General features: G+C 38.1%; 2 protein-coding genes and 1 non-coding gene across 6 annotated transcripts in view; 2 read left to right on the top strand and 1 right to left on the bottom strand.

Moving 5' to 3' along the window:
• Nucleotides 1-25563, bottom strand: part of RALGPS2 (Ral GEF with PH domain and SH3 binding motif 2) — a 138516-nt gene that overhangs the window by 36199 nt on the left and 76754 nt on the right. The window lies entirely within an intron of this gene.
• Nucleotides 475-23573, top strand: ANGPTL1 (angiopoietin like 1). The gene is made up of 5 exons (XM_066261230.1): nt 475-881; nt 5641-6488; nt 18320-18513; nt 19960-20230; nt 22377-23573. The coding sequence occupies exons 2-5, from the start codon at nt 5666-5668 to the stop codon at nt 22562-22564; spliced, it is 1476 nt and encodes a 491-aa protein (XP_066117327.1). The 5' UTR covers nt 475-881; nt 5641-5665; the 3' UTR covers nt 22565-23573.
• TRNAT-GGU (transfer RNA threonine (anticodon GGU)) lies at nt 21742-21817 on the top strand. The gene has a single exon. It is a non-coding gene; the product is annotated as a tRNA-Thr (tRNA).

Below are 25563 nucleotides of genomic sequence, written 5' to 3'. Positions count from 1 at the left end.
CTCAAGAAACATTACACAGTAAGATAAACATATTACAACATTAGGTTTCTTAGAAGTTTAAAACCTTCTGAAATGGCAACTTAGTAAAATGCTTAAAACTCTTCCAGGCTATAAAGAGCATTACATTTTCTTAGGGGGCTGCCTCCTGACCAAGTGTGACTCTTGTTCTTTGTAACAAAAAAAAAAACTCATCAGCCTGCAGCTACTTCTAAGTGAAGTTGAGTACTATGTTTTTCAGTATTCAACTTAAAAAGATCTCTGGCCAGCAGACTAAAATGTTTGTTTTGTAATTGCCCGCTGAACTAGGACAGCGTGTTTCCAGATGGTGCCCTTCCTTCAACCTGCACAGTCTCTCCTTGTTCTGAGCTATTCAGCCTCCTGCTGATTCCACTGCCCCCACCCCTGTTTAAGGCTACAGAGAGGAAATCCTAAGGAGGAGACTCCCCCACACCCCCCGGGCTCCAGCAAGTTTCTGGTGACGTAATATGTGGGCTGAACTTGAGTCCACTGAGAGAGGGAATCACTATTCAAGGGCACTGTATATACAATCTGGGTCAGCTGCAGCTGGTTACTGCGTTTCTCCATGTGGCAGACAGAGCGAAGCCACAATGCCTTCTCTGCTGGATTAAAGACAAGCCGCAGACCAGAACTTCCACTCCACCATTTAAGATTACATAGGTGGCTTGTCAAATTCGATTGATTAGTGTCTTAAGAAGAAAAAGGAGTTCCTTATTTTCCTTATTACAGCTTGGATTCGACGGCCCAAAACAAAGATGCAGTTGCCATTAAAGTCACAGAGGAACAGACTTCTACACTGATTTGTAAAAGCAAGGCTAAGAGCGGCAAGTTTCTGGGTCTGCTTTATCAACAGATGCAAAAAGGTATTTTAATACTTTTGTTTTTATTTAAAAATTCTCATGTATGTCAACATGCATAATTATTTCACATCTGTCGTAGAAATTTCACAATCTCTTATTAAACAAAGAATTCTGGAATGCACTAAAATTTATTTTACCTGAAAAAGGTTTTGTTTTGCAACTTTACTTAATAACTAGTTGTTGTGTGCTTTATGATGATTAATGCATTATTTAGGAATCAATGCCATGATGTTCAGTGAGATGCTAATAGATTAATGCATATATGCTGGGTTTCAGAAAACAAGTGCTTTAGTGACACCAGACAAATTTTATCTTTAAGATTAATGTATAAAGTTTGTATTTATAGCAGTGATTAAAAATGGGATACAAATGTAAAGAAAACAGTTGTAAACATTAGTCTTCTTCACATAGCAGCTACAGTGTGTGCTAAAGATTTATATACTGTTAGATACATTAAACTACAGCTAGGAAATGCAGCTAAAAAGATATAATATTAACTGAAAGGCTTTGCAACAATACCTGAACTATAGTATAATTAACTATAAGCAGAAATCTTTGTAATAATTTAAGGCAGGTCTATGGTACTTCTTGTTAAAACTCAAAGTTTTGAATATTTTCCCAGGTTTACATGTAACAGTAATTTAACTTGGGTAACAGAAATAAAAATTGTTATGGCTGGAATTAATTGAAAAAGCAAAGTTACTGATACATTAAAAAATATTTAAAATCTCAGAGATTAGGATTGAAGAAAAAAAGAAAATGTGATAAAAGTATTATGTAAGTCAGCATAACAATAGCAAATAAAACCCAGAAGATACAATTACTTAAATAAGTGAAATAAAAGACCAAAAATACATAATAGTTTTAAATAAAAATAATTTTGGTAATCACACACAGTGGTTTCTTTCACTAATTCATCTGGGGGCTTTAATTTTATTGTGAGAATTATTAACAATAAAATTACTAGTTACTAACAGTAAGCTTTAACACCAAAGATAACTTAGGTTTGTAATGATTTGGGGGATCCTCTGTCTTATAAACATGAAAGATACTAATTGCAAGAATCTTCGACAAGCAAATTATTGTAAAGCTAAGATTATTTCCAACTTGACTTTCATGTCCTTTCCTTAAACATTCTAAACTCTAAATACTGGGAGGATCTCTGTGAAACATATATTGTAAGAAATTCGGATAAAATTTCTAAGCAATACCGGATCTGAAATACTTGTCATCTTTTCGTTGTTGGCTGTGAAAAGCGCAGAACCTCGCTAAGCCTTAGGTAAGCACTGAATCTAGAATCCAAAGCAGAGAGGTAACTAGTCTCTTCCAGAACAAAAGCCACAGTCTGGACATAAGGCATCGTCAACACGCTGCCCCACGCTGCTTTCGGGGCACGACATGGCCTTTGAAGTGCCCCTATGTGTTTACTACCTAAAAGGAAGTCAGTCCTGACTTAGTTCTTCTCTCTGCTAGTTGGCAATACAGCAACTAGGAACAGAAAAAGTACCCAAAAAATTAACCCAAAGCATGGAAGATTTTTTTTTTTGCCCTAAAAACAACCAAGCAAAGGCAGATGTAAACTTAAGTATCTGTAACTAATTTATAACGCTCTCCTGGGACCCAGGAAAAATGTAACATATACAGAAAGGTTTTATGAGGTAACAGAGATTTATGGATCTTTCACTTTTTAAAGCTGAACATATGTGGGAAAATATTAAATAAGAAACTGTTTCAGAAAATCTTAACAGTAAATGTATTTTTAAAACCAGTTTTGACTCATGACGTAGGCTAAGTCTACTACTTAAAAAACCCAGCCCCTTACTCTGTTTTAGGTGACAACAAAATCAGTGCTTTTGTAAGGATAAGGGAACTGCACTTATTTTAAAAAATAAACTTTCAGTTGCCTCCTTTAAATACTAATTTAGGCCAGATTCTCTTATGGGAGATGGTGATGTATGTGATGATCTAACTGTGCAGGAACCCACAGAGAGCCAGGGCAGAGCACACCAAGAAGAGGCGACCGACTGCTGCTCTAACTCACATTCCCGTTTTCACATCCTTTTTCTTCTGCGACAACACTGATGCCAAGTCACAAGAATAGTCACAAGGATTATGTGCTCTTAGTTGTTCTATAAAATCCTGTGTCTGGTAGGAACACAAGCTTTTCAAATACAATACTGTCCATAAAACTGCACTTGTTTGCAAGGTTCACGATACTTTCTGACTTTTCCTTGTTTTGGTAGCTTGTTTCGTAATACATTATTGAAATAACATAACTGTATGAGCTGAGAGTTTCTGTCCTGTTAGGAAAGGGATGTGAGAGGGCTGAACACCAGGTAAGCAGCTGTGCAGGAGAAAGGTGGACCACCTGCCTGGGAAGCAGAGGGCTTCTGTTTCCTTGCCCTCCATTTTTAAATTACACCATAGTCTCAATTCCATGAATCTGTATATGTGAGAAATCTTTTGTTGGCTCTTGGTGTAGGGTAACTCTAGGTAGTAAAAGTTCTTTTAAAATAAAATAGAAGACTCTTAAGGTCTAAATTTTCTACTGATGTCATAAGACAAAGTATGAAAACAAAAAACATCTTCATGCAAATGTGCTTTTGGCAACCAGTCAGCAACAGAAGGCCCTTCATATAAACATGGAAAGTTATTATACTCATCCTTTCTACCTTAATTATTTTTTAAAAGAACAATAATTCCCCTTACTCCATCCATTCTATATTTCCATTACCCCCCCCCACACACACACACTTTGTGAAAAATGAGAACCACAAAGTTAAGACTCCTTCTGTAGTTACAACATGATTGGATGAAAATCACAGGTCTAGAAAAGTTACAGGTTGAAGATCTGAATCCCATTCCAGTGTGTCAGCTCCGTCAGGAATGTATTCCTTTGTAAAATGGTATACATTTAATTCACAGTGTTGTGAACGCAAATAGTTAACATGGGTTAAGCACACACAAATATGAGGGACTCTAATGGTGCTGCTGATGGAAAACAGGAGAGCATGTTGCCACATGATGTTGTAGATGGTTAATATGAATCCTGGAGTTTTCTGCCTGGGTTAAGTTCTGGCTCCATCTCTTAGAAGCTGTGGGATGCTGGGTAAGGCACTTAACTTCTGGCTGACAGTTTCTTCATCTGAAAATGAGGGTCATAATAATCTACCTCAGAGGGCTGTGGTGAGAAGCAAGTGATTCAAGACATGTGACAGGCTTAAAACAAGGCCTGGCATGTAGCAGGCAGGTAAGTACGGACTCTGGCTGTTACTGCGTCATAGTCAGTGACAGCAGGCACAAACAGCCTGGGACCCGGCTTCATGAGTAAAAGACAAGGGAACCAAGGTGACAGGAGCAGTGCAGCAGCTTCCTGACGAACTGCTACGCCTCTGTAGGGAGGTAACCACAGGGCAGCGAAGAGCCTTTTGGTTCTGGAACTAAACAGCAAAAATGAAACGTTCCAAGCATGTTTCAGTGTATGTGCCACCACCATAAACAGTCAGCAAAGAGTCAGGGAACCTGAATTCTTGACCTGGTCCCAGTATTACCTCTATGTGTGGCCCGGGCCTTCAACATGCACAGGGCGCACAGAGGTCCCTGAATGAGGTGGTCTCCAAGGCATTTTCCAACTTTAACCATCACATTCAATTACAGACAATTCCTCTCCTTGGTAATGGTTATAAAAGTTAACATTTTACTAAAATACAGTTCAGTAGAACCTGTTAAGAGAATGAATCTGCCGAATTATATCTATAAGTTTAGAGTATATGTAATTCTATGATTTAGAATATACCATCACCCACAATAACTACTGTATGCTTTTTATCATTCTTAAACTTGTCCCAATCCCAAAAGGACATGCTACAAGAATAAAAATATGCTAAAATTTTCCTGTTTTAGATTTGTCTAAAACCCTTTCTTTGATAGTTTAAAAAGCTATTTACTGAGAGGGATAATTTAATTGAAACTGCACAATATAAATATAAAACATTGACTAGTAGTCATCTGGTAACTCAAACAGTAGCTAGAGAATAATGGTTTAATTAATGCCTTACAAACAGAGTGTGCCATCTTGGGCATTTTCAGAGGGTAAGTGAGCCTTCAAAGGTCAGAGAAGTCTCTTACAAGGGGGCCTCTGCCCACAGTGGACACTCACTACAATCTGCTCACCGGGCTCAGAACAAACAGCTATAAGACGGCAACTGGAGAGCTAGTCTCTGAAACCTAATTTTTAAACAAATGTGAAGGCACTATGATATTGAACTTGAGAAATAACGTAAATGCTGGTCCAACTTACTAACAAATAGTCTTCTCCTTAGATGCTGTTTTATATAACTGACTTTCAAAGTAGATTAATATTGGACCTGGCCAGTTGGCTCAGCAGTAGAGCATTGGCCCAGCGTGAGGAAGTCCTGAGTTCGATTCCCGGGCAGGGCACACAGGAGAAGAGCCCATCTGCTTCGCCACCCTTCCCCCTCTCTTTCCTTTCTGTCTCTCTCTTCCTCTCCTGCAGCCAAAGCTCCATGGGAGCAAAGTTGGTCTGGGCACTGAGGATGGCTTCATGGCACTAGAATGGCTCTGGTAGCAACAGAGCAATGCCCCAGATGGGCAGAGCATCGCTCCCTGATGGGCATGCCGGGTGGATCCCGGTCAGGCATATGCAGGAGTCTGCCTCCCCACTTCTAACTTCTGAAAATACACACACACACAAAAGTATATTAATATTAATTCCTTTCCTTCATTGGTTTGCTTTTTTAAGAGACGACACAGAAGCTCATTACAACATGAAGGCTTTTACCTGGACCCTAATTGCGCTGCTCTTCCTACTGATGGGCACCGGACACGGCAGAGGACAGTTCAAAATAAAAAAAGTGACCCAGAGGAGATACCCTCGCGCCACAGATGGTGGCAGAGAGGAAGTAAAAAAATGCGCGTACACGTTCCTGGTCCCTGAACAGAAAATAACAGGGCCAATCTGTGTCAACACCAAAGGGCAAGATGCAGGCGCCATCAAAGACATGATCACCAGGATGGACCTCGAAAACCTGAAGGATGTGCTCTCCAAGCAGAAGCGGGAGATAGACGTCCTGCAGCTGGTGGTGGATGTGGACGGAAACATTGTGAACGAGGTCAAGCTGCTGAGGAAGGAGAGCCGAAACATGAACTCCCGGGTGACCCAGCTCTACATGCAGCTCCTACACGAGATCATCCGGAAAAGGGATAATTCGCTCGAACTCTCCCAGCTGGAGAATAAAATCCTCAACGTCACCACTGAAATGCTGAGGATGGCAACAAGGTATAGGGAGCTCGAAGCAAAGTACGCTTCCTTGACCGACCTTGTCAACAACCAGTCTATGATGATCACTTTGCTGGAAGAACAGTGCCTGAGGATATTTTCCCGACAGGACCCCCACGGGTCTCCTCCTCTGGTCCAGGTGGTGCCACAACACATTCCTAACAGTCACCAGTACACTCCTGGGCTGCTGGGAGGTAATGAGATACAGAGGGACCCAGGGTACCCCAGGGATTTAATGCCACCACCTGATCTGGCCACCTCTCCCACCAAAAGCCCCTTCAAGATACCACCAGTAACTTTCTTCAATGAAGGTGAGTTAGAATGGAAGTATGTGGTTAATGTTTTCTAGTTGATAAAACTGTGCTCATAATAAATGCTGACTCTTCATTGTGGTGAGATAATTATAACTGAATATTAAAATTTCTATTTTTGTTTTCTATTAAGGATTGAAATTAAACAGACCCATCAGCTCTAAGACTATAGAAACAGTGTATTCTGTAAAAAAAAAAAAAAAGTCTTATATTCAAATCCTTACAATCTAAGCTACTGTCCTTGACACAGGGATGAGTCCACGAGCCACACCTAATCTCTCTAACCACCCTCTCTGTGTCCAGTTAGGTCTTTTCTGCTCTCAACAATACCTCTTGCTGCTCCTCCTGTCACCCTCCTCCTCAAAAGGAACATGTCAGAGTTTGCTTTCACCCACCATAATCACAGTTCCTCCTGACCCCTGGCCTCAGCACACGAGTCCTTGACTGCCGGGCTGAGATGGAGTCTACCCGGGGCCTAGGTTCCCTCTCCCTTCCTGTCCTGAAAACATCTGCACAAAACCTGTGCTTCTTGCTCTCAGTCTCAAGACAAAAAGGCTTCTTTCCTAGATTCCAAAGCTAAACAAATTTACAATTTGTACCTGGACCCACATAAGTATACATAAATTTTCACTAGCCAAAAACAAAACAAAAGCAAATAAACTTCAACCTAGAATTCATCCTAGTGTCTTTTTTCTTTTTCATCCTAGCAGCTCTACCTCTTTTGCTTAATTTCATTCTTTCACTCCCTCCTTCATTCAGTACCAGTCACTGGTCTAGGTGCCTATAATACAAAATAAATAATTCCCCTCTGTTTCAGTTTAGTGAGCTCATGGCGAACTTTCTGAATATTTTACATTTGCTTTATACCTGCATCCATTTTTCCATAAGCTATTCTCCTGAATTCTCTCCAAGTTTATTTGCTTCTATAGAGTGGGGGTGGGGGGTGGGGGCGGGACACAAATGCCCAAAGGCAGGACATAAAACTGTACATAGACTATGACATGATTTTAAACAACAAAAACACAGAACAAGGACGGGAAACGCATGCAGGACAATGTGGCCATATCTTTCTGCCACCGTGGACACCACTGACCACTCCCACCTCTACTTTATTGAGCCTCCCCATCAAATTATGACTCTTCCTACTTCTCTAGGTCCCTCATTGGCATCTTCATCCTTCGACAGCTTCAAAAGGCTTTATTCAAAACGTTCTATCTTAGGTCTCACAGATCCTCAGGCTACAGGTGTCACGACTGAGCAGGTGCCTCCTACCTGGAGCTCCCCCTCCTGGTTCTAACCACAGCTGGATGTATGCATCTGGATAGTCTATCATTACCTCACAGAGGGCTGCTTCCTCTAGTGAAATGCTTGCTTTCAGTTTATCTGTCAACTGGGCAAATTTCATGGCTTATCTAAAATAATACCTTAAATGTTACGCCTTCCCAGACGCAAACAAACACATCTGTGTGGCTCTTTCCCCAAATTGTGACTGTGCCTTGAACACGTTTTCTAAGCCATACTGCACTGGAGTTATTTGTCTGAATGTCTGTCTTCCTGCTAGAGTGAATTCTGCTGGAAGAGAGTGAACTGTCCTTTTCATTTTTCTATCTCAAGCATCTAGTCAGGATCAGGTTTGGCAAATGGTGCTCAGCATGCTCTAAGCACTACAATAAATATACTTGGGAGATGAATGAATGAATAACTAAACCCTAAAAGACTCTTTCTCAAGCTAGCATTTGCCTTTTAGCAATAAGTAAATTATTATTGTAAAAGCAATACCTATTTTTTTAAAGCAATACCTATTTACTGAAGAAAATCTTGGAAATACTAATAAACTTTTAAGAAAGTTTTATGGAATATTTAAATACTCAAAAACATATTAACATTCTGATAATAACCAACAAGTTTTTCTTTTTTTCCCCCCTCTCATAAACATGGTCATATTCTTTTAACTTTTAAAAATAGCTTTGTTCTGCTTTTTCTTTCTCTGTGATTATATGCCTGGCATAAATTTCCATAAGTAAAATTAATGGATCAGTTGATTTTGATTTCTTTTGATTTCTGTTACCACCCAATTCTGAACTTGCCGGCTCACCTCTGACGCTTCCCTCCTGTCCCTCTTTCATGGATGTGCCCCTCATTTGTACACAGAGCCAGAACTGCAGCTTAGATCCAAACTGCTTATGGCCCCCGCCAGAGGATAAACATTTCCTGGATTAACAGCTGTGTGACCCTGGGTGGGGGTGGGGAGGCAGAGAATTTCTGTGCCTCAGTTTCCTCATCTGTAAAATGAGGGTAATAAGTGCCTGGCAGACAGAGCAGCTGGTCAATTGCTCTCCAGAACTCCAGTTTCTCTCTCCATCACAATGTACAGTGTGTCCGTAAAGTCATGGTGCACTTTTGACCGGTCACAGGAAAGCAACAAAAGATGATAGAAATGTGAAATCTGCACCAAATAAAAGGAAAACTCTCCCAGTTTCATACCTATTCAGTGCAGTTCAATGTGGGCTCACGCACATATTTTTTAGGGCTCCTTAGGTAGCTATCCCGTATAGCCTCTACAGACTCGTCACTGACTGATGGCCTACCAGAACGGGGTTTCTCCACCAAACTGCCGGTTTCCTTCAACTGCTTATCCCACCGAGTAATGTTATTCCTATGTGGTGGCGCTTCGTTATAAACGCGCCGATATTCACATTGCACTTTGGTCAGGGATTCGAATTTAGTGAGCCACAGAACACACTGAACTTTCCTCTGTACTGTCCACATCTTGACTGGCATGGCCGTGGGCTGCTCCACTGTATACATGGTGTTACATCATCATCTGCGCATGTGCACATGCTGCCGCATCATCCTACAGAAACTGGGAGGGTTTTCCTTTTATTTGGTGCAGATTTCACATTTCTATCGTCTTTTGTTGCTTTTCTGTGACTGGTCAAAAGTGCACCATGACTTTACGGACACACTGTATTATCCTACTTTGCCAAAGGATCCAGCTTCCATACAGGGGTGATGGATGGAGGCTTGATTTGGGATGAACATACAATACGGTGTACGGATAATGTGTTGTGGAATTGTGCACATGGAATCTGTGTAATTTTGTTAACCAAGGTCACCCCAATAAAGTCAATAAAAAGGAAAAAAAGCACCACTCTGATCACATCATACTTCTGTTAAAAAGGTTCTCCCATTGCAAACTGAAAAAGTCCAATTTGTTTAGCCTGGGTAAGACTAATGTCCTCCTCAAAAGATCAACTCTATTTCTTTAGCTTTCCTGCTAATCATTTCCTTTACAAAAACTATTTCAAAAAAAATTAATCAACTCATTGTCTTCTCTTCAAATTATAAGGCTAAGACTAAAATAAAATAAAGTAAAATAAAATAATAAAATAAAATAAAAATAGCTACTCCTCCTCTCCTTGAAGCCCTGTTGATTCCCATAGGCTTGAAGTGGCTGCATCGCTCATGAATTTCCCTACTCTGTATAACATACTTCTTATATTCTCTCTTGGATAATCAATTATCCTTATGTGTACACATAGGACCTATGTACACATATTAAAACAATGCCTTCCTATTATAATATAAGCTCCTTCCAGGTAGGTGGATATTGTGTCTCATTTGCAGATGATAAGTAGATGGTGACTGATTTGATGATATATTTTTATACAGCGTCTTAAAGTCGTCATTCCAAAGACCTTCATGAAAGTACTTTAATACATTTTATTTACTGGACTCATTCATTTTATTTATATTGTCCTAACTCTCAGTAACAACAGTCTAGAACACCATTAAATGAGGTAAATGCTGATCATTATTAATATCTTCATACCCTTTGTTTTCCAAAGGAAAGATATGTACAAAATGACCCACTGGGTATAGAAAGGAAAAAAACCACATTTATATGCTTTTAAAAAATAAATATTTGTGTAAGCTTTTAATTCATACAATACCAGTATAGTAATTTGTACATATAATTTATAAATAAACGTAACTGAGGTATGTGGAATTTTTAAAAAACTGATGGGGTGTACAGTCATGTACACATGGAGATGACCGTCATGCAGTATTTTCTGTGGGTGGTGAACATTAAGTGGATGGTATCACCAAATCTGGGAGAAACTAATGCTCACATAGTCATGAGCTGACACTCTAAAAAATGCTTATACAAATGGGATATAGTAGTTCTAGTATACATTGAGCTGTAGTGCAAAAAAAGTCTAGTATTACAGATTTAAATTTCATGCTAGGGATTCAGCATATCAAAAGTCCCATTAAGTAGACTTTTGCTTTAATGAAACATTGGTGTACAGATCCCGAATAAATCCTTAATGTAATTAAAAACAGGCATAACTTTTTTTTGTTATTATTTGTTGCTATAAGTAAACATTACATTTTGACTTATTGTATTCTATAAATACTAGTCTCTGAAATTCAAGGACATTATTAGCTATACCATAAGAATGTTCATTAGCACAGTAATATTTATATAAGAAAAGTGCACAGAATTAAAAAAAACAACTTTTCTTTGTTATTGACCTTGGGTAAGTCATTGTGGCTGTTTTCTCACCAGCACTGGTTGGAGCAAATGATTCTAACATCCCTCTCTAGTCTAATATTCCATGATGCTTATCAATATAATACTACCAGCAACAATAGCTATTTTCTTTTCTTTATAAGGTGCTAAACTCTTTCTCATAATATTCTTATGTCAGACTGGAAAATACACCTATGCTGTTTGGGTGCTAGCACACACAGTGCAGAGATGGGGGCTACGAGGGACTTCTGTACGTCTCGGACACCAAGCAGCTCATTTGACTGTACCCCACGTATAGGTGGTGCCTTAGCATTCCAAAGTCTCTAGTACTGTAGACCATTTGTACGTATTGCTTTAAAAGTGCTTTAGCCAGTCACAAAGGTCAGATACTGCATAGTTCCAATTATTTGAGGTACTTAGGAGAGTCAAATTCATTGAGATGGAAAGTGGAATGCTGGCTGCCAGGGGCGGGGGAGGGTTGTTAAATGCAGTGTAGAATTTCAGCTTTGTAAGAGGAAGAGTATGGAGAACGGCCGCACAATACTGAGGATGTCCTGATGCCACTGAACTAAAACTTTAAAATGGTCAAGTTGGCCTGAAATTGATATAATTTTATTAACCAATACATTCAATATAGAAAATGGTTGTTTATAAATATTATCTACAGTATTATCTTCCCATCATTTTTTTAAAAAGGTGTTTTATTTCATGACAGGCGATTGTATATTTTCTTTTAACATGGTCATAAGAAAAATGCAAAGTTATTATGAACTTAGAGGAAATCATGGCATAATTTTGTTAGTTTAACGTACATTATCTCCAGGAACATTATCTTCCTTTTATGGTAAAAAATTTTCTTAACTGTTATTCAGTGGCTGCACTTTAGGTTAGTCCTTTATAGAAGGAAACACTCCTCTTTTACAAATAGTCTATTTGTAAAAATAAGTTCATTCCTCATAGGTAAGGGGACCGGAGCCCTCTGCAGGGTGTTGGAGCACAGACCCAAGGATCAAGAACGCAGTCAGCAAGGCTGCGCTGCAGCCCCGCTGCCTCTTCTGTCAAGAGGCCTCTGTGATGAGTAAATGAGGAGATTCATAGGACATGCTCAGTCTGCGGTCGGACAGGCCCTGATCGTTATTACCCTTTTTCCTGTGCACTTCCCTCCATGTGCTTTTGCCCTGCCATGAATGGGGACATAAAGGATATGCTTAGAAAGTTAAACTTGAAAACGCAATAATTAGAAACTAAAAACATGCTTTTCAGTGTAGAATAAGGTAATTTTCAATTATTTAAAATGCTTCCTATTTGTAAATTAAAATAAATTTTTTTTCCTATTTGTAAATTTTTAAGATGCAATTGGTTTTAGTAGAATACTTATACTGACAAACAAAAAACACTGAACACTGGTTAATAAGCAAAAAATGCTGGGATATGATTCTATTAACTACTTATGAAAAACAATAGCTAAGTCTTTAATAATTTTTAAAAAGCTCGGTTGCGAACTGCATTTTGAACTTACAGATTAATAAACAAAGGAATTAACATTATTACAAAGAAGACTCTATTATCCCTTTAGAAAGTATTTGCTCAAACTTCCCATTGCAGGAATGCTGTCAAATATATGTCTCTAGCACCTAACTCACAGACCAGTTAAAAAGTTTACTTTCAAAAGATTTTTACTTGCTGACCAATTATTTGAAAGCTCTAACTTGGTTATCTTTTCCTTTCTTTTTTTGGTCCTGTTTTTCTTTATCACAAAGAGCACAGGATTAAGACAAAGTAAGAAAATAAATGAGAAATTCACTAACAAAAGGGGAAAAGTCTCCTTTTAACTTAGGTAGTTTGTAGGAAAAGGGCAGATATGTTAATGATGGTTCCTAGTAAAGGTGCTATTCAATGTATGAAACATTTTAAAACCCACTATTCTGTTTAAAATATGGCTTCATGAGAAATACATGCTGGGAAATAATGTGGCATGACAAGTCAGTATTTTCTTTCTGTGAATCAAATCTATTAAATGGAGTGTAGTCCTATACAAACTTTAATCATCCAATAAACTGAGGAAGAGAGAGCCTGGTCCTTCAACTTCCATGTACAGAATTCCAGTTTCTTGCTTAGAGAAGAATCCATTTGTGTGTCATAAAAGAGGAAGAATATTGCAAGATTACTCAATGCAAGACATGGGTTAATAACATTCCCATCTTAAAAGAAAGGTACTTCTATGCCTGCTGAACCATTATGAACAAATTCCTAAATCAGATGTCAATTTATTATTTCTAACATGCAAACGAACAAGTTATAGTTGATTGTTCAAAATGAAAACTGGTCCAAACTGACCGCTGGTGGCGCAGAGCATAGAGCATCAACCTGGGACACTAAGGTCCCAGGTTTGAGACCCTGAAGTCACTAGCTTGAGCACAGGGTCACAAGCTTGAATGCAGGATCATCAACATGATCTCAAGGTTGCTCGCTTGAGTCCAGAGGTGACTGGCTTGAAGCCCAAGGTTGCTGGATTGAGCAAGGGGTCATTGGCTTGGCTTGAGCCCCCCCCCCACCCCCTTGAAGGCATGTATGAGAAGCAATCAATGAACAACTAAAAAGTGACACATCTACGAGTTGATGTTTCTCATCTTGTTCCCTTCTTGTCTGTCTCTTATGCATATGAATGCAAAATAAAATAAATGCATACATACATAAAGCTGATCTTTTTCTAGTCATTTAAGAATTCTCACTAAGCAATGTTTTTTTTTTTTTATGGGACAGAGAAAGTAGTAAAACATTTTAAGAATGATTTATAATCTAATTTTAGAGCAGAAAGTAAATCAGCTACATAAGTAATAATGAGAAAACATTTCTGCCAAGATCAACAGTAGACACTAAGACAGGTTAATGGTTTACTTATAAAATAAATATAAACAAATAGTAAATTACGATATTTACTGTCTTTACTGAGGGGAAAGAAAGGTAGCAATAAGCACTTTTATTAATATTATCCACATGTAATGGAGAAGGATTTCAACTAAATTTTCCTGAGCCTTTATATCAACCACCCAGTAAACATGAAGCCCACTACCAAAAAAGTGTTGAGAATTAAAGTAGAAGATAACTTTAAATTTGCATAAATGTAAGTCTTATCAGGTCAAAGCTGGATTTAGAAAACCAAGAACTCTCCAAATTTCCTTTCATATCTGAGTGCCCATTCAATAGAAGGGGGAACAATGGCATTTCTTCAATATTCTGTCAACATTCAAAATCTTTGATGTTTCTAAGTATTTTACAGCAATTCAGATAACCTCATGAAAGTCCAACTTGTGAATATATATAAACTGTCTAAACTACACTCCAATGAGTGGAGAGTAAATATTTACAAAGATGACATTCATGGAGCAAGCAATACAAAGGTGACTTATAAAATAAGCAAATTTCTGAAATAAGAGAAATACTTATGTGTAACGCAGCAAAACCACTTCATGTGTACATTAACTACAATATTAGTAAGTTTTAAACTAAGAGCAATATTCCTCAGATATCCTGACTACTCTCAAAGTGACAACTTAGAAAAATCTGGCTAATTTTGGAAATAACCACAATGACAATCCTTTTAAACCGAGGAAATCAGTTCCAGCTCCAGTGTCTACTTCATGGGCTCTAAGTACTATGCTCAGTCATTCATGTTCAGACATACTGAACTTGTAACTCCTCTGTAACATCAAGTTCTGTCTCCATGCCTCAGCACATATTACCCACGTGTAGTCTTGATTAGACTTCCTTCCCCCCAACAAGCCTAATCCCTAATCTTCGGAACTCAGTTCAGATATAGGTAGACTCTGATCTCCTGCCGTAAATCTAGGTTAGCTATTTCTTAGCTAGTGTTCCTATATGCATAACTTGGATGCATAACTCCATCAAAGTACTTGCCATGTTGTTGCGAAATTATCTCTACTTGACACTTCCCCACTTCCCACTTGACTCTCTCTTTATCACTTGAGCCTGAAACAGTTTCTAACCTACTGTAGAGGCAACAAAGATATTTCTGGAAAAGATAATGCAGATTTGAGGAAACCACTGTGGCTACCAGGAATCATTTAGTTCAACAAGTATTTGAGTGCCTAAGTGGGTTTAAACTGTGGATACACAACCAATAGATACAGTCTTGCCTACTGGGAGTTCCCTGAATAAACAATCATTGATTACACAAAATAATCTAAGAATGGATTTGGAAATGATACTTTACTTTTCCTTCCATTTCACTCCCACATGTAAAATTAAAATTCTGTAAATTTCATCCTATCTGAAATACAACCTCTCTACCCTTCTCAGACTTGACTACTTGCATGTTTCTATAAATGGGAAATAGCTCGTACGTGACTAGCAAAAAAAGGAGAAAAATATCAGTAAAACAAAGAGCTCATATTGGTTCAAATGGGATTTTTCCAAGCATAGCAATGTTTTGTGCCATGAGTTAACTGTAGCTGAATATAAAAATATGCTCAGAGCTAACACTGGCTGTTATTTTTAGTGCAGGATTTTGCAGAACATGGGGCTTTTCAGGAATATATTATTTTCCTACAGTAGAAATGACTGCACATTCATCTGTGACTAGCCACATTAAATTATTAATTAAATAAGCATAGTTCTGTGTTAAGGCTTGGAATACCTTATAACTTAAATGCAGTAACTGAGAGGGTTTTATATTAAAGATTATATAAAAATAATTCACACTGAATTTAAGTGAAGTGTGATCTAACTTACAGCCCGTCTTATAAGCTCAAAACATGATTTTTATCATAGCTGTCCCCAGCTTAACAACCTATCTATGAGCTTTCACAGACTAACCAATATCTTCATGAATATAAAAGCATAAATTCTTAACACAATTTTAGCAAACCAGACCCAGCAACATACTATACTATATAAAAACAATAAAGTAGCATGAACAAGTCAAGCTTATCCCAGGAATATAAACTTAAAAATACAACCAACAGGATTTATCATATTAACAAATGAAAAAAAAAATTTTTTTAAAGGTAAAACCCATCATCTCAGTAGATGAATGAAAAGCCTTTGACTAAATCCAAAACCCTTTTATGATAAAGTCTCAGCAAACCAGAAGTAGAAAGGACAATAATTTTTAAAGTAGTTATTGCAGCTTAGAGGGAAATGTTAATAATGATTATAAGATTGGAAATCTTAGAAGAGAGATAAAAACTATAAAGAAGAATCAGATTGAAACTCTAGAACGAAAATATTCAATATCTATAATAAGTATAACCCAAGAAAGATGGCATTCTTTCCAGTTTCTTAAATTTCTTTTACTAGTAATCTGGTTACTGTATTGTAATTTTTAAAAATCTTAAACAAATATCAATGAAACAATAAAAATCTGGACTATAGAAATAGATCATTTCCTGATTTTTGTGTGTCGTTTTCAATTTCTGTGTATTTAAAATTGAAGGCAAGTTCATTGATTCATTTACTTAACAAAAAAATTACTGACCACCTACTAACAATCAAAGCACTGATGGACAAGAAGTTAGAAGAAAAACAAAAACAGCCCCTGTTCTCAAGGAGCAATGTAGAGGGAAGAGTTAGTTCATAGACGCTAAGAACCCCTTCTCATGATGTAACTGTGTAGCTCTTTATTTAATGAGATTAATTTTGTATTACAGATTTTCTTGTATGAACTTCACTTGACTAAACTCTATTTTCACATAATTTCTAAATTATGGTCAGAATTTAAATTTTTCTATTAAAATATAAAATTTGACAACTAAATTTCTGTAGTTCTTTTTGTTGTTCTAATAGATCTTTAGGGTAATTCTTATTTCTGAATCACTTAATATTAAAAAAAAAAACACACAAGACTCTCAGGCCCTGGCTGGGTTCCTCAGTAGATGGAGCATTGTTCCAGTGCACCAAGGTCACAGGCTCGATCCCCAGTCAGCGCATATGTGAGGCAATCAATGAGTGCACAACTAGATGAACCAACTAAGTGGAACAAGAAGTTGATGCTTCTCTTTCTCCTTTCTTCCCTCTCTCTACTCTCTCAAAATCAATGGAAACAAACAACAACAAAACATGGCTCAAAACTTTGAAGCAGGGTGAAACAAAAGAATGTTCAGTAAAACTGTTTTTCTTTAAGATCCAAAAATGTGGTATCACAAGTTCAAGAGTCAGATACTCTACAAATTATTTTACTAAATGTTTTGTCACTTGAAAAGATACGAAGAACTTATTAGTGAGTTAAAAAATGAGAGAATCCATAAAACTATGAAATAAAATGGGCAAATAAAACGTAGCAGAACATGGACTCTGGGGTTAAAAAGAAATCAGCTTAAGTCTAGGGTTTATTACCTTCGAAGATACAGGACCATAAACTATAAACTAGTTAACTATCTCATTGAGAGAACATCTGTAAACGATCACAGGGTCATTGTGTAGATTAAGTAAGAAAATTACTATTTGTCACATAAACTGATACAACTCTTCAGAAGGGCCCATCGCCAACATTCCTGAAATGTATTCCCAAGGACTGTTCGTTGCGCGGAGGAAAAAGCAGATTCTATCAGTTTGGGAAACTCTGGTTTATTTCAGGGCTTCTCAGTCTTTAATATGTGAATATACATTGTGAGATCCCAAAAGGGTAGTACAACCTTTAGCAATTCTAAAACTCATTTCATCACGGTACACCGTTTTCAATGAGTATTTCAAAGAACTAGTGTATTCCACTAAAATCAAATTTCAAAAACTGTCAATTGGGCACTCTGGAGAGCTGTGAAAGTTTCACATGCTCCTGATTCAGTAGATCAAACCCATGGCACATCTATAAGGAACTGAAAAAGTGAAGTCAGTAAGAGGACAATTTGTATAGTGTTATTTCTAACAGCAAAAATCAGATGAAACCTCAATGTCCAACGTCAGCAGAACAGTTTATCACTGTCAAAGACTGTGTAATTACAGCCGCTGTAAGTGCTAGAAGGAAGACTGGAAAAGCTAAAGATAGAGAGACAGAATCCAATTTTCTATGTTTTTTAGAATTTTAACAGTATAAAAATGTGTGTATATGTACAAAGGGTTGCAAGAATAGTGGAAAATGATACAAGTTAATGTCCTGGACAGTGGGACTGTGATAATCCTTTTCTTTAGTTTTTAACTTTTATAGAATTGTGTACACAGTAGATAAAAAGCGATATCTGTCAAGAAAGATGCAAAACTAAGGCCCTTGATTGAAAACTGATTTAATATGGCTGTTTTCCTATTAAGTTTCCTGATGATCAATAGTATTCAATTATAGGACCATTCAAGGACTGTCAGCATGCAAAAGAGGCTGGCCATTCGATCAGTGGGATTTACATGATTAAGCCTGAAAACAGCAAAGGACCAATGCAGTTGTGGTGTGAGAACAGTTTGGATCCTGGGGGTTGGACTGTTATTCAGAAGAGAATGGATGGCTCTGTCAACTTCTTCAGAAATTGGGACAATTATAAGGTAAGTCAGTGTCTGGGACCTAGGGGAGAGGTAGAACAAAGCAGTTCTGGCAACAGTGGCCATTCTGTGAAATAAATTAGAAACGCAGTTAAAAAATAACTATCCATGTGTTTTTCATTATCAACGTTTATCAAAGGGATGATATCCATCTTGGATTTGCAGTCAAAATTTAAATTTAAAAAGAAAACTGAAGATGTACTTTAAAATGACCCCTTTCGGTCTAGATGACTTATACATATGTAATTCTTTGCAAAGACTACTCCTAATTCCATTTTCGAAAAAAATAACTGCTTTTTTGTTTATGTCCACATCTGTACACATCATCAAATGTATTCAAGCAATAATATAAAGTACAGGACTTTTTACAAATGACCCCTTCTCTGAGACTAATTACCTGTGATAATCACGCCACCATGCTTTAGGGCGATGACACCAAACACTGGTGCTCTTGGGATGTTACGCACACCTAGACTTTCATATAGGACCAGAATCATGCAATGCCAATGTTAGAAAGGTAAACAACTAGTCTTTGTTAGTAATTTTGATGTTTGTTATGCTAATTTTTTCATGAGTGGTATATACTTTCAGTTTAAGGATGGCAAATAGGAGAAACTATATTTTCTAAATAGTTAATTCTTCAATCAGAATTGTGAAGTAAACATGTGATTACTCACTCTTAGGTGATATTTTTACTGGCAGTTAAAAATGAGATATTAATATAGCCATGTCAGAAGTTGGGTATATTTCTAAACAAGGAACTAGAAAAAAGAAATTCTGCAGCACACCTTCCTTAATAAACATTTATTGTTAAGATCAGGTTTACTATATTTAAATTCCGCTGCATACATGCAATTATGGCAAATGCTTGTTGAACTATGACAGTTAATTGATTTTTTTTCAAACATTAATCTACAATTTTTCAAAGGGGGAACTCTGAAGATGACTATTTTATCTTCTTTTACTTATAAGAGAGTTAAAGAAGATCATTTGTTCTAAAACAGATACTGTCGTTTTCATTGAATGATCATAATGTTAGATACCCTTTTTGTCTGACTATGGTGGGGACAATACCAACATACTTTTAGGAAAAAACGAGCTCTTTGTGTGAGTGTGACAGAGATCAGGAACCCTTTTCAAAGATCTGGGTAGTTCATTAGTTAACGCTTTTAGTAGCTATGAATAACTTTTCTTCTCTTTTGCCTTTGTCTTATTTGTAGGGTTTGAAAACTAGCTGTGCAAATAACTACTACTGACAAATTAGGAGAAAGCAAAACAAAACAAAGAGACTATGTGGGGCTCATAAAGATCAGGTGACCTACTAAAATAGAAATTCACCTTACCACTTAAATGGCCAATACTTTTATGCTCAAATATTTAAAACTTATCTATTAAAATATTTACTATCTCTACCATTATTTATGTACTCATGTTTTTTGTAATTAACAGAAGGGGTTTGGAAACATTGATGGAGAATACTGGCTTGGATTGGAAAATATTTATATGCTTAGCAACCAAGATAATTACAAGTTGCTGATTGAATTAGAAGACTGGAGTGATAAAAAAGTCTATGCAGAATATAGCAGCTTTCGCCTGGAACCCGAAAGTGAATTCTATAGACTGCGCCTGGGAACGTACCAGGGAAACGCAGGGGATTCCATGATGTGGCATAACGGCAAACAGTTCACTACACTGGACAGAGACAAAGACATGTATGCAGGTGAGTAAGAAAAACCGATGTGTATTCCTTGTAGAATCACCCTCTTCCCTGCAAGGACTAGAGTCCTATTATCAAAGTGTATGCTACTAAAAATCTTTCCAGAAAGGTCATTTGACTCAGTTGGAGGAAATTTAACCTGCTGAAATTAACAGGTTCAGGATCTCTTCTGTAACTATAAGGCCATCCCAAAGTGTGACTTCTGTGAAGAAGGTTCTGTTGCTCTAACTTGGAGAGATGGGAGATGGAAAACAAAACTAAATCACATTCATCTAGAAATAAAACTCTCAAGAGTCTAAAATTCCTAACAGACCCTAACTGGACACCTCCCACGTACCCGGCTGGGTGCTGAGGACACGGCAGTGAGCAAAGTCCTTGCCCTTCGGCAGCTTACTCTCTAGAGGGAGACCAATGATTTATTTGTAGGTAGTGACACGTGCTCTAAGGAAAAGACCGAGGAAGGGAACAGAAAGAGGTGGGCAGCAGGGGCTGGGTGGGGTGGCCAAGCAAGGTTACTATGAGAGAATCACATCTAAATAGAGACCTGGGCCCTGGCCAGTTGACTCAGTGGTAAAGCGTCGGCCTGGCATGCCAGAAGTCCCGGGTTCGATTCTGGCCAGGGCACACAGGAGAGGCGCCCATCTGCTTCTCCACCCTCCCCCTCTCCTTCCTCTCTGTCTCTCTCTTCCCCTCCCGCAGTGAGGCTCCACTGGAGCAAAGATGACCTGGGCGCTGGGGATGGCTCCTTGGCCTCTGCCCCAGGCGCTAGAGTGGCTCTGGTCACAACAGAGCGACGCCCCGGAGGGGCAGAGCATCACCCCCTGGTGGGCAGAGTGTCAACCCCTGGTGGGCGTGCAGGGTGGATCCCGGCTGGGGGCATGCAGGAGTCTGTCTGACTGTCTCTCCCCGTTTCCAGCTTCAGAAAAATACTAAATAAATAAATAAATAAATAAATAAATAGAGACCTGAAGGATCTGAAGGAAGCTGGCCACTTGGGGACACGGGTCAAGACATTTCTTCGCAAAGGGGAGTAGCAAAACGAGTGCGACATGAGTACAGAACAAAAAAGGGCCTTGTTCAGAGAGGAAATCAATAGTCTCTGCAGAAAGAATCAATTAGGCCCTCCACATAGATAATTTTTAATTTAATTTTCATACACTTCTGCCTTCCTGACCCAGGTTTCCGGCCCTTAGAGCTCTCACTCCCGAAAACTGACTCATAATTCTGTTCAGCTGTGTCCCGGCATTTCTGCCTGCCCCACACAGGCAGGAGGGGAAAAGGGAGAGAGTGAAATAACCATAATATCTGACTTTTCTACAGAAACCCATCTAGTCGCTTGTCCTGCCAATTTATTTTATATTATTTTTTGCTATTTTGAGAATTCAATTTCCCACAAACTTGACTCTCTTAAGCAACTCCTTATCTTCCCCTCCAATCTCTCTCCCATACCAACAATGCTTGTATTTTATTTATCCTGCTACTTAGAAAATGAAATCACTTAAAAAAAAAAAGGGGCCCTGGCCGGTTGGCTCAGTGGTAGAGCGTCGGCCTGGTATGCAGAAGTCCCGGGTTCGATTCCCGGCCAGGGCACACAGGAGAAGCGCCCATCTGCTTCTCCACCCTCCCCCTCTCCTTCCTCTCTGTCTCTCTCTTCCCCTCCCGCAGCTGAGGCTCCATTGGAGCAAAGATGGCCTGGGCGCTGGGGATGGCTCCTTGGCCTCTGCCCCAGGCGCTAGAGTGGCTCTGGTTGCAACAGAGCGACGCCCCGGAGGGGCAGAGCATCGCCCCCTGGTGGGCAGAGCATCGCCCCTGGTGGGCGTGCCGGGTGGATGGGGGGGGGCGCATGCGGGAGTCTGTCTGACTGTCTCTCCCCGTTTCCAGCTTCAGGAAAAAAAAAAAAAAAGGCAAGTATTAGGCAAGTGAAGGCCAGATAAGAAAGGCAAGTCCAGTGATCTTTCCACATACTTAATATTTAAGTAACAATAACAGAATAAATGGAGATAAAACGATGAAGACAAAAAGGTTAACAGAAATCAGTAAGAAAAACTCAAATGAAATTGTTCCACAGGTAGAGTAAGTTCTTGATGGTCTCTGGAGTTCCACACCCAGAAGTAGCTTTTACTCTGATTATCTCTATTGTTCCTCCCAGGTAACTGCGCCCACTTCCATAAAGGGGGCTGGTGGTACAACGCCTGCGCACACTCTAACCTGAATGGAGTATGGTACAGAGGAGGCCACTACAGAAGCAAGTACCAAGATGGCATCTTCTGGGCCGAGTACCGTGGCGGGTCCTACTCCTTGAAAGCGGTTCGGATGATGATCAAGCCTATTGACTAAAGAGAGACAGGCTACAGCTTACACAGAACCCCGTATTTTTCAGTCCCTGAAAATGTAAACTCTACATGTATATTATTTTGCACAATTCATTTCTACAGATAGAGTTTTCTAAATGAATTTTACCATAACTGTAAAAGGGGATTTATGAACATAGTTTCATCTTCCCTCAATATACTGCAGAAGATTATTAGTTTCCAGAATCTTAGTTACTTTAAAAATCACATCGACTTAATAAAGGCAAAGTTTGTTTTCTAAAATGTAAATATTTGCCACAATGTAAAACAAACCTTAACTCTATTTTAAATCAAAACTGAATACGTGTTCAGGATTCTTAACAATTTATTTAAAAACTTTATGAGACTGCTCAAACTTCCTATGAAAAAAATATTTTTAAGATATCAGTCAAGTAGCACATTTTATTTATAAAAACAGACAAGAAATTAGGGAAAACTCTAGTTTTGCCAAAAGAAAATACATTTTTTGCATTAAATAAAAGTTATTTCAAATTGAATCTGTGCCTTTCACATGAAATGACTAAATCTAAATTCTCGACATCATTATTTTACGCCAACTTTCCAAAAGAACTAAGTGACTCACAATATTAAAATACATTATTTTAAAAACAAAAACTTAAATGTAGATAATATTTAGTCATTTTATAAACAGAAATATACAAATTAATTTTTTGGTATTATCACTATATGATTTGATGAACAAAATCTCTTGAAGTGCATTTTATATTGTTAGGTCAGCAAAATATTGATATAAAAATGCAGAATGATTAGTGAACCAATGGTCTAATACAGTGGTCCCCAACCTTTTTTGGGCCACGGACCGGTTTAATGTCAGAAAATATTTTCACGGACCGGCCTTTAGGGTGGGACGGATAAATACACAAAATAAAACTATGTGACTGGCATAAAAACTGTGGTATTTTTAAATATAATTGTCGAACTTATGAGACAAGCGTCAAGAGTGAGTCTTAGACGGATGTAACAGAGGGAATCTGGTCATTTTTAAAAAATAAAACATCATTCAGACTTAAATATAAATAAAATGGAAATAATGTAAGTTATTTATTCTTTCTCTGCGGACCGGTACCAAATGGCCCATGGACCGGTACTGGTCCGCGGCCCGGGGGTTGGGGGCCACTGGTCTAATAGATCTGAATTATAACGCTAAGCTATTTTATAAACACTTTCCATCCCTAACTTACTGATTTGTACTATCTGGAAAAAACCATATCTGCTATTCAAGTCAGAAAGTGTGGGCAGCTTTATAAACACTACTGTACACATGTGGGTGGGACTGAAACAACTTCAAGGACTTTTAGCTATTTCTTCCATACTGAAGTTCAGCAGCTACAGAGCAAAATCCATAGGGGTTTGCCTAGTCCAAACTGCTAATTCTATTCTTTGTGTATATGTCCCTAATTCATCTTTGCAACTAACAACTTTATTACCAACCGTCTGAAACAATTTCCTTCAGCAACAAGCAAGAAACATGTTCATTGCTTATAGCTAAACTTACCTTAATTCACTTATGAACTAAAATTTAGAGAAATCTCATGAGACTTTTGAAGAAAGAAAGAAAGAAGAGAGAGAAAGAGTGAGAAAGAAAGAAAGAAGAGAAAGAGTGAGAAAGAAAGAAAGAAGAGAGAAAGAGTGAGAAAGAAAGAAAGAATAAAAGAGGAAGGAAGGAAGGAAGGAAGGAAGGAAGGAAGGAAGGAAGGAAGGAAGGAAGGAAGGAAGGAAGGAAGGAGGGAGGGGGGGAAGAAAGAAGGGAAAGGAAGGAAGGACGGGAGGGAAGGAGGGAGGAAGTCCAATCAGAACCAAAGACAATAATTTATTTGAACAATTCAAGTCCACCAACAGAACCAATGTTTTTCCTCTGTCACATCCCAAAATAAAACTTCTGGTGGGAGAAGGTAGGAGAATATCAAAACCTTATTGTGGTATTATTCTTTGTTTTACCTATGATTCTTTTTTAAATAGTTTTCAGGTCTGTCCCCACCACCCCTAGATCCCCCTCTGCTCTTTTTTTTTTTTTTTTTTTTGCTGTAAGATTTCTGGGAGGAATTTGACATCTAATTGTTCTATTGAATCTTAGTTAAATAATACTTTATTAGAGCATTTCATTTATTGACAGAACTGTAACATTTCACTTGAACATTCAACATTTGATCAAAGACAAGTCTTCCAGAATTTTCACAGAGAGTATTAGTAAAACTAGAATAATGTAAACATTAATACACAAACTAGGAAACGGGGCTGAATGTTACATTGCCTTGGCCGCGGGCCCATTCTATTTTCCTTACAGAGCTGACACAGCTCTGCTCTGAAGTGTCTGCAGAACAAATCATGCAAGAGAGTTCCTTGAGGGCAGGGAATAAGGAGCACTATTATGTGATGATTCAGACAGAGTAGGTTCTAATGTCAGAATCGCTTGCGTTTGTGGCCTGACTCTACCATCTACTAGCTGAGTAACCCTGGTCAATTTATATACTCTTGCCTTAGATTTTTTTTTTATCTAGGAAATGGGGATAATAACAGTATCTAGCTCATGTATTGTGAAAATCAAATGAGGCAATACATGTGGTAAAGCACTTAGAATGCCTGACACAAGTAGGGACTCAGTAGATGTAGCTATCAGATTATTACTCATCCATGTTCTTCCTGTAATACCTATTATGGTGTCTTGCATAGAGTAGGTAGGTGGTCAATAAATGTGTTAAAAAAAATAATATCCAAGTTTTCAGGCGTAAAATTACATCGACCCATGATCTTCAATACAAACCTAATAGAGCTATATCAGCTATTACAGCAGATAGTAAAGAGACTGGACCATAAGAAAATAAAAAAAGAAATCAAGGCAAGAATAGCCATAGTAGGAATTTTAGCCTGACGAGGATCTTGTGAGAGAGTAGAAAGGTCTAATAGTTCACTACTTTGCAGGTTATCTAGGAATAAATACATAGTTGCCTCACCTTCAGTAAGATT

The sequence above is a fragment of the Saccopteryx bilineata genome, chromosome 2, assembly GCF_036850765.1.
Source record: "Saccopteryx bilineata isolate mSacBil1 chromosome 2, mSacBil1_pri_phased_curated, whole genome shotgun sequence".
Classification (NCBI taxonomy): domain Eukaryota; kingdom Metazoa; phylum Chordata; class Mammalia; order Chiroptera; family Emballonuridae; genus Saccopteryx; species Saccopteryx bilineata.
This window is presented reverse-complemented; position numbering and strand designations above follow the sequence as displayed.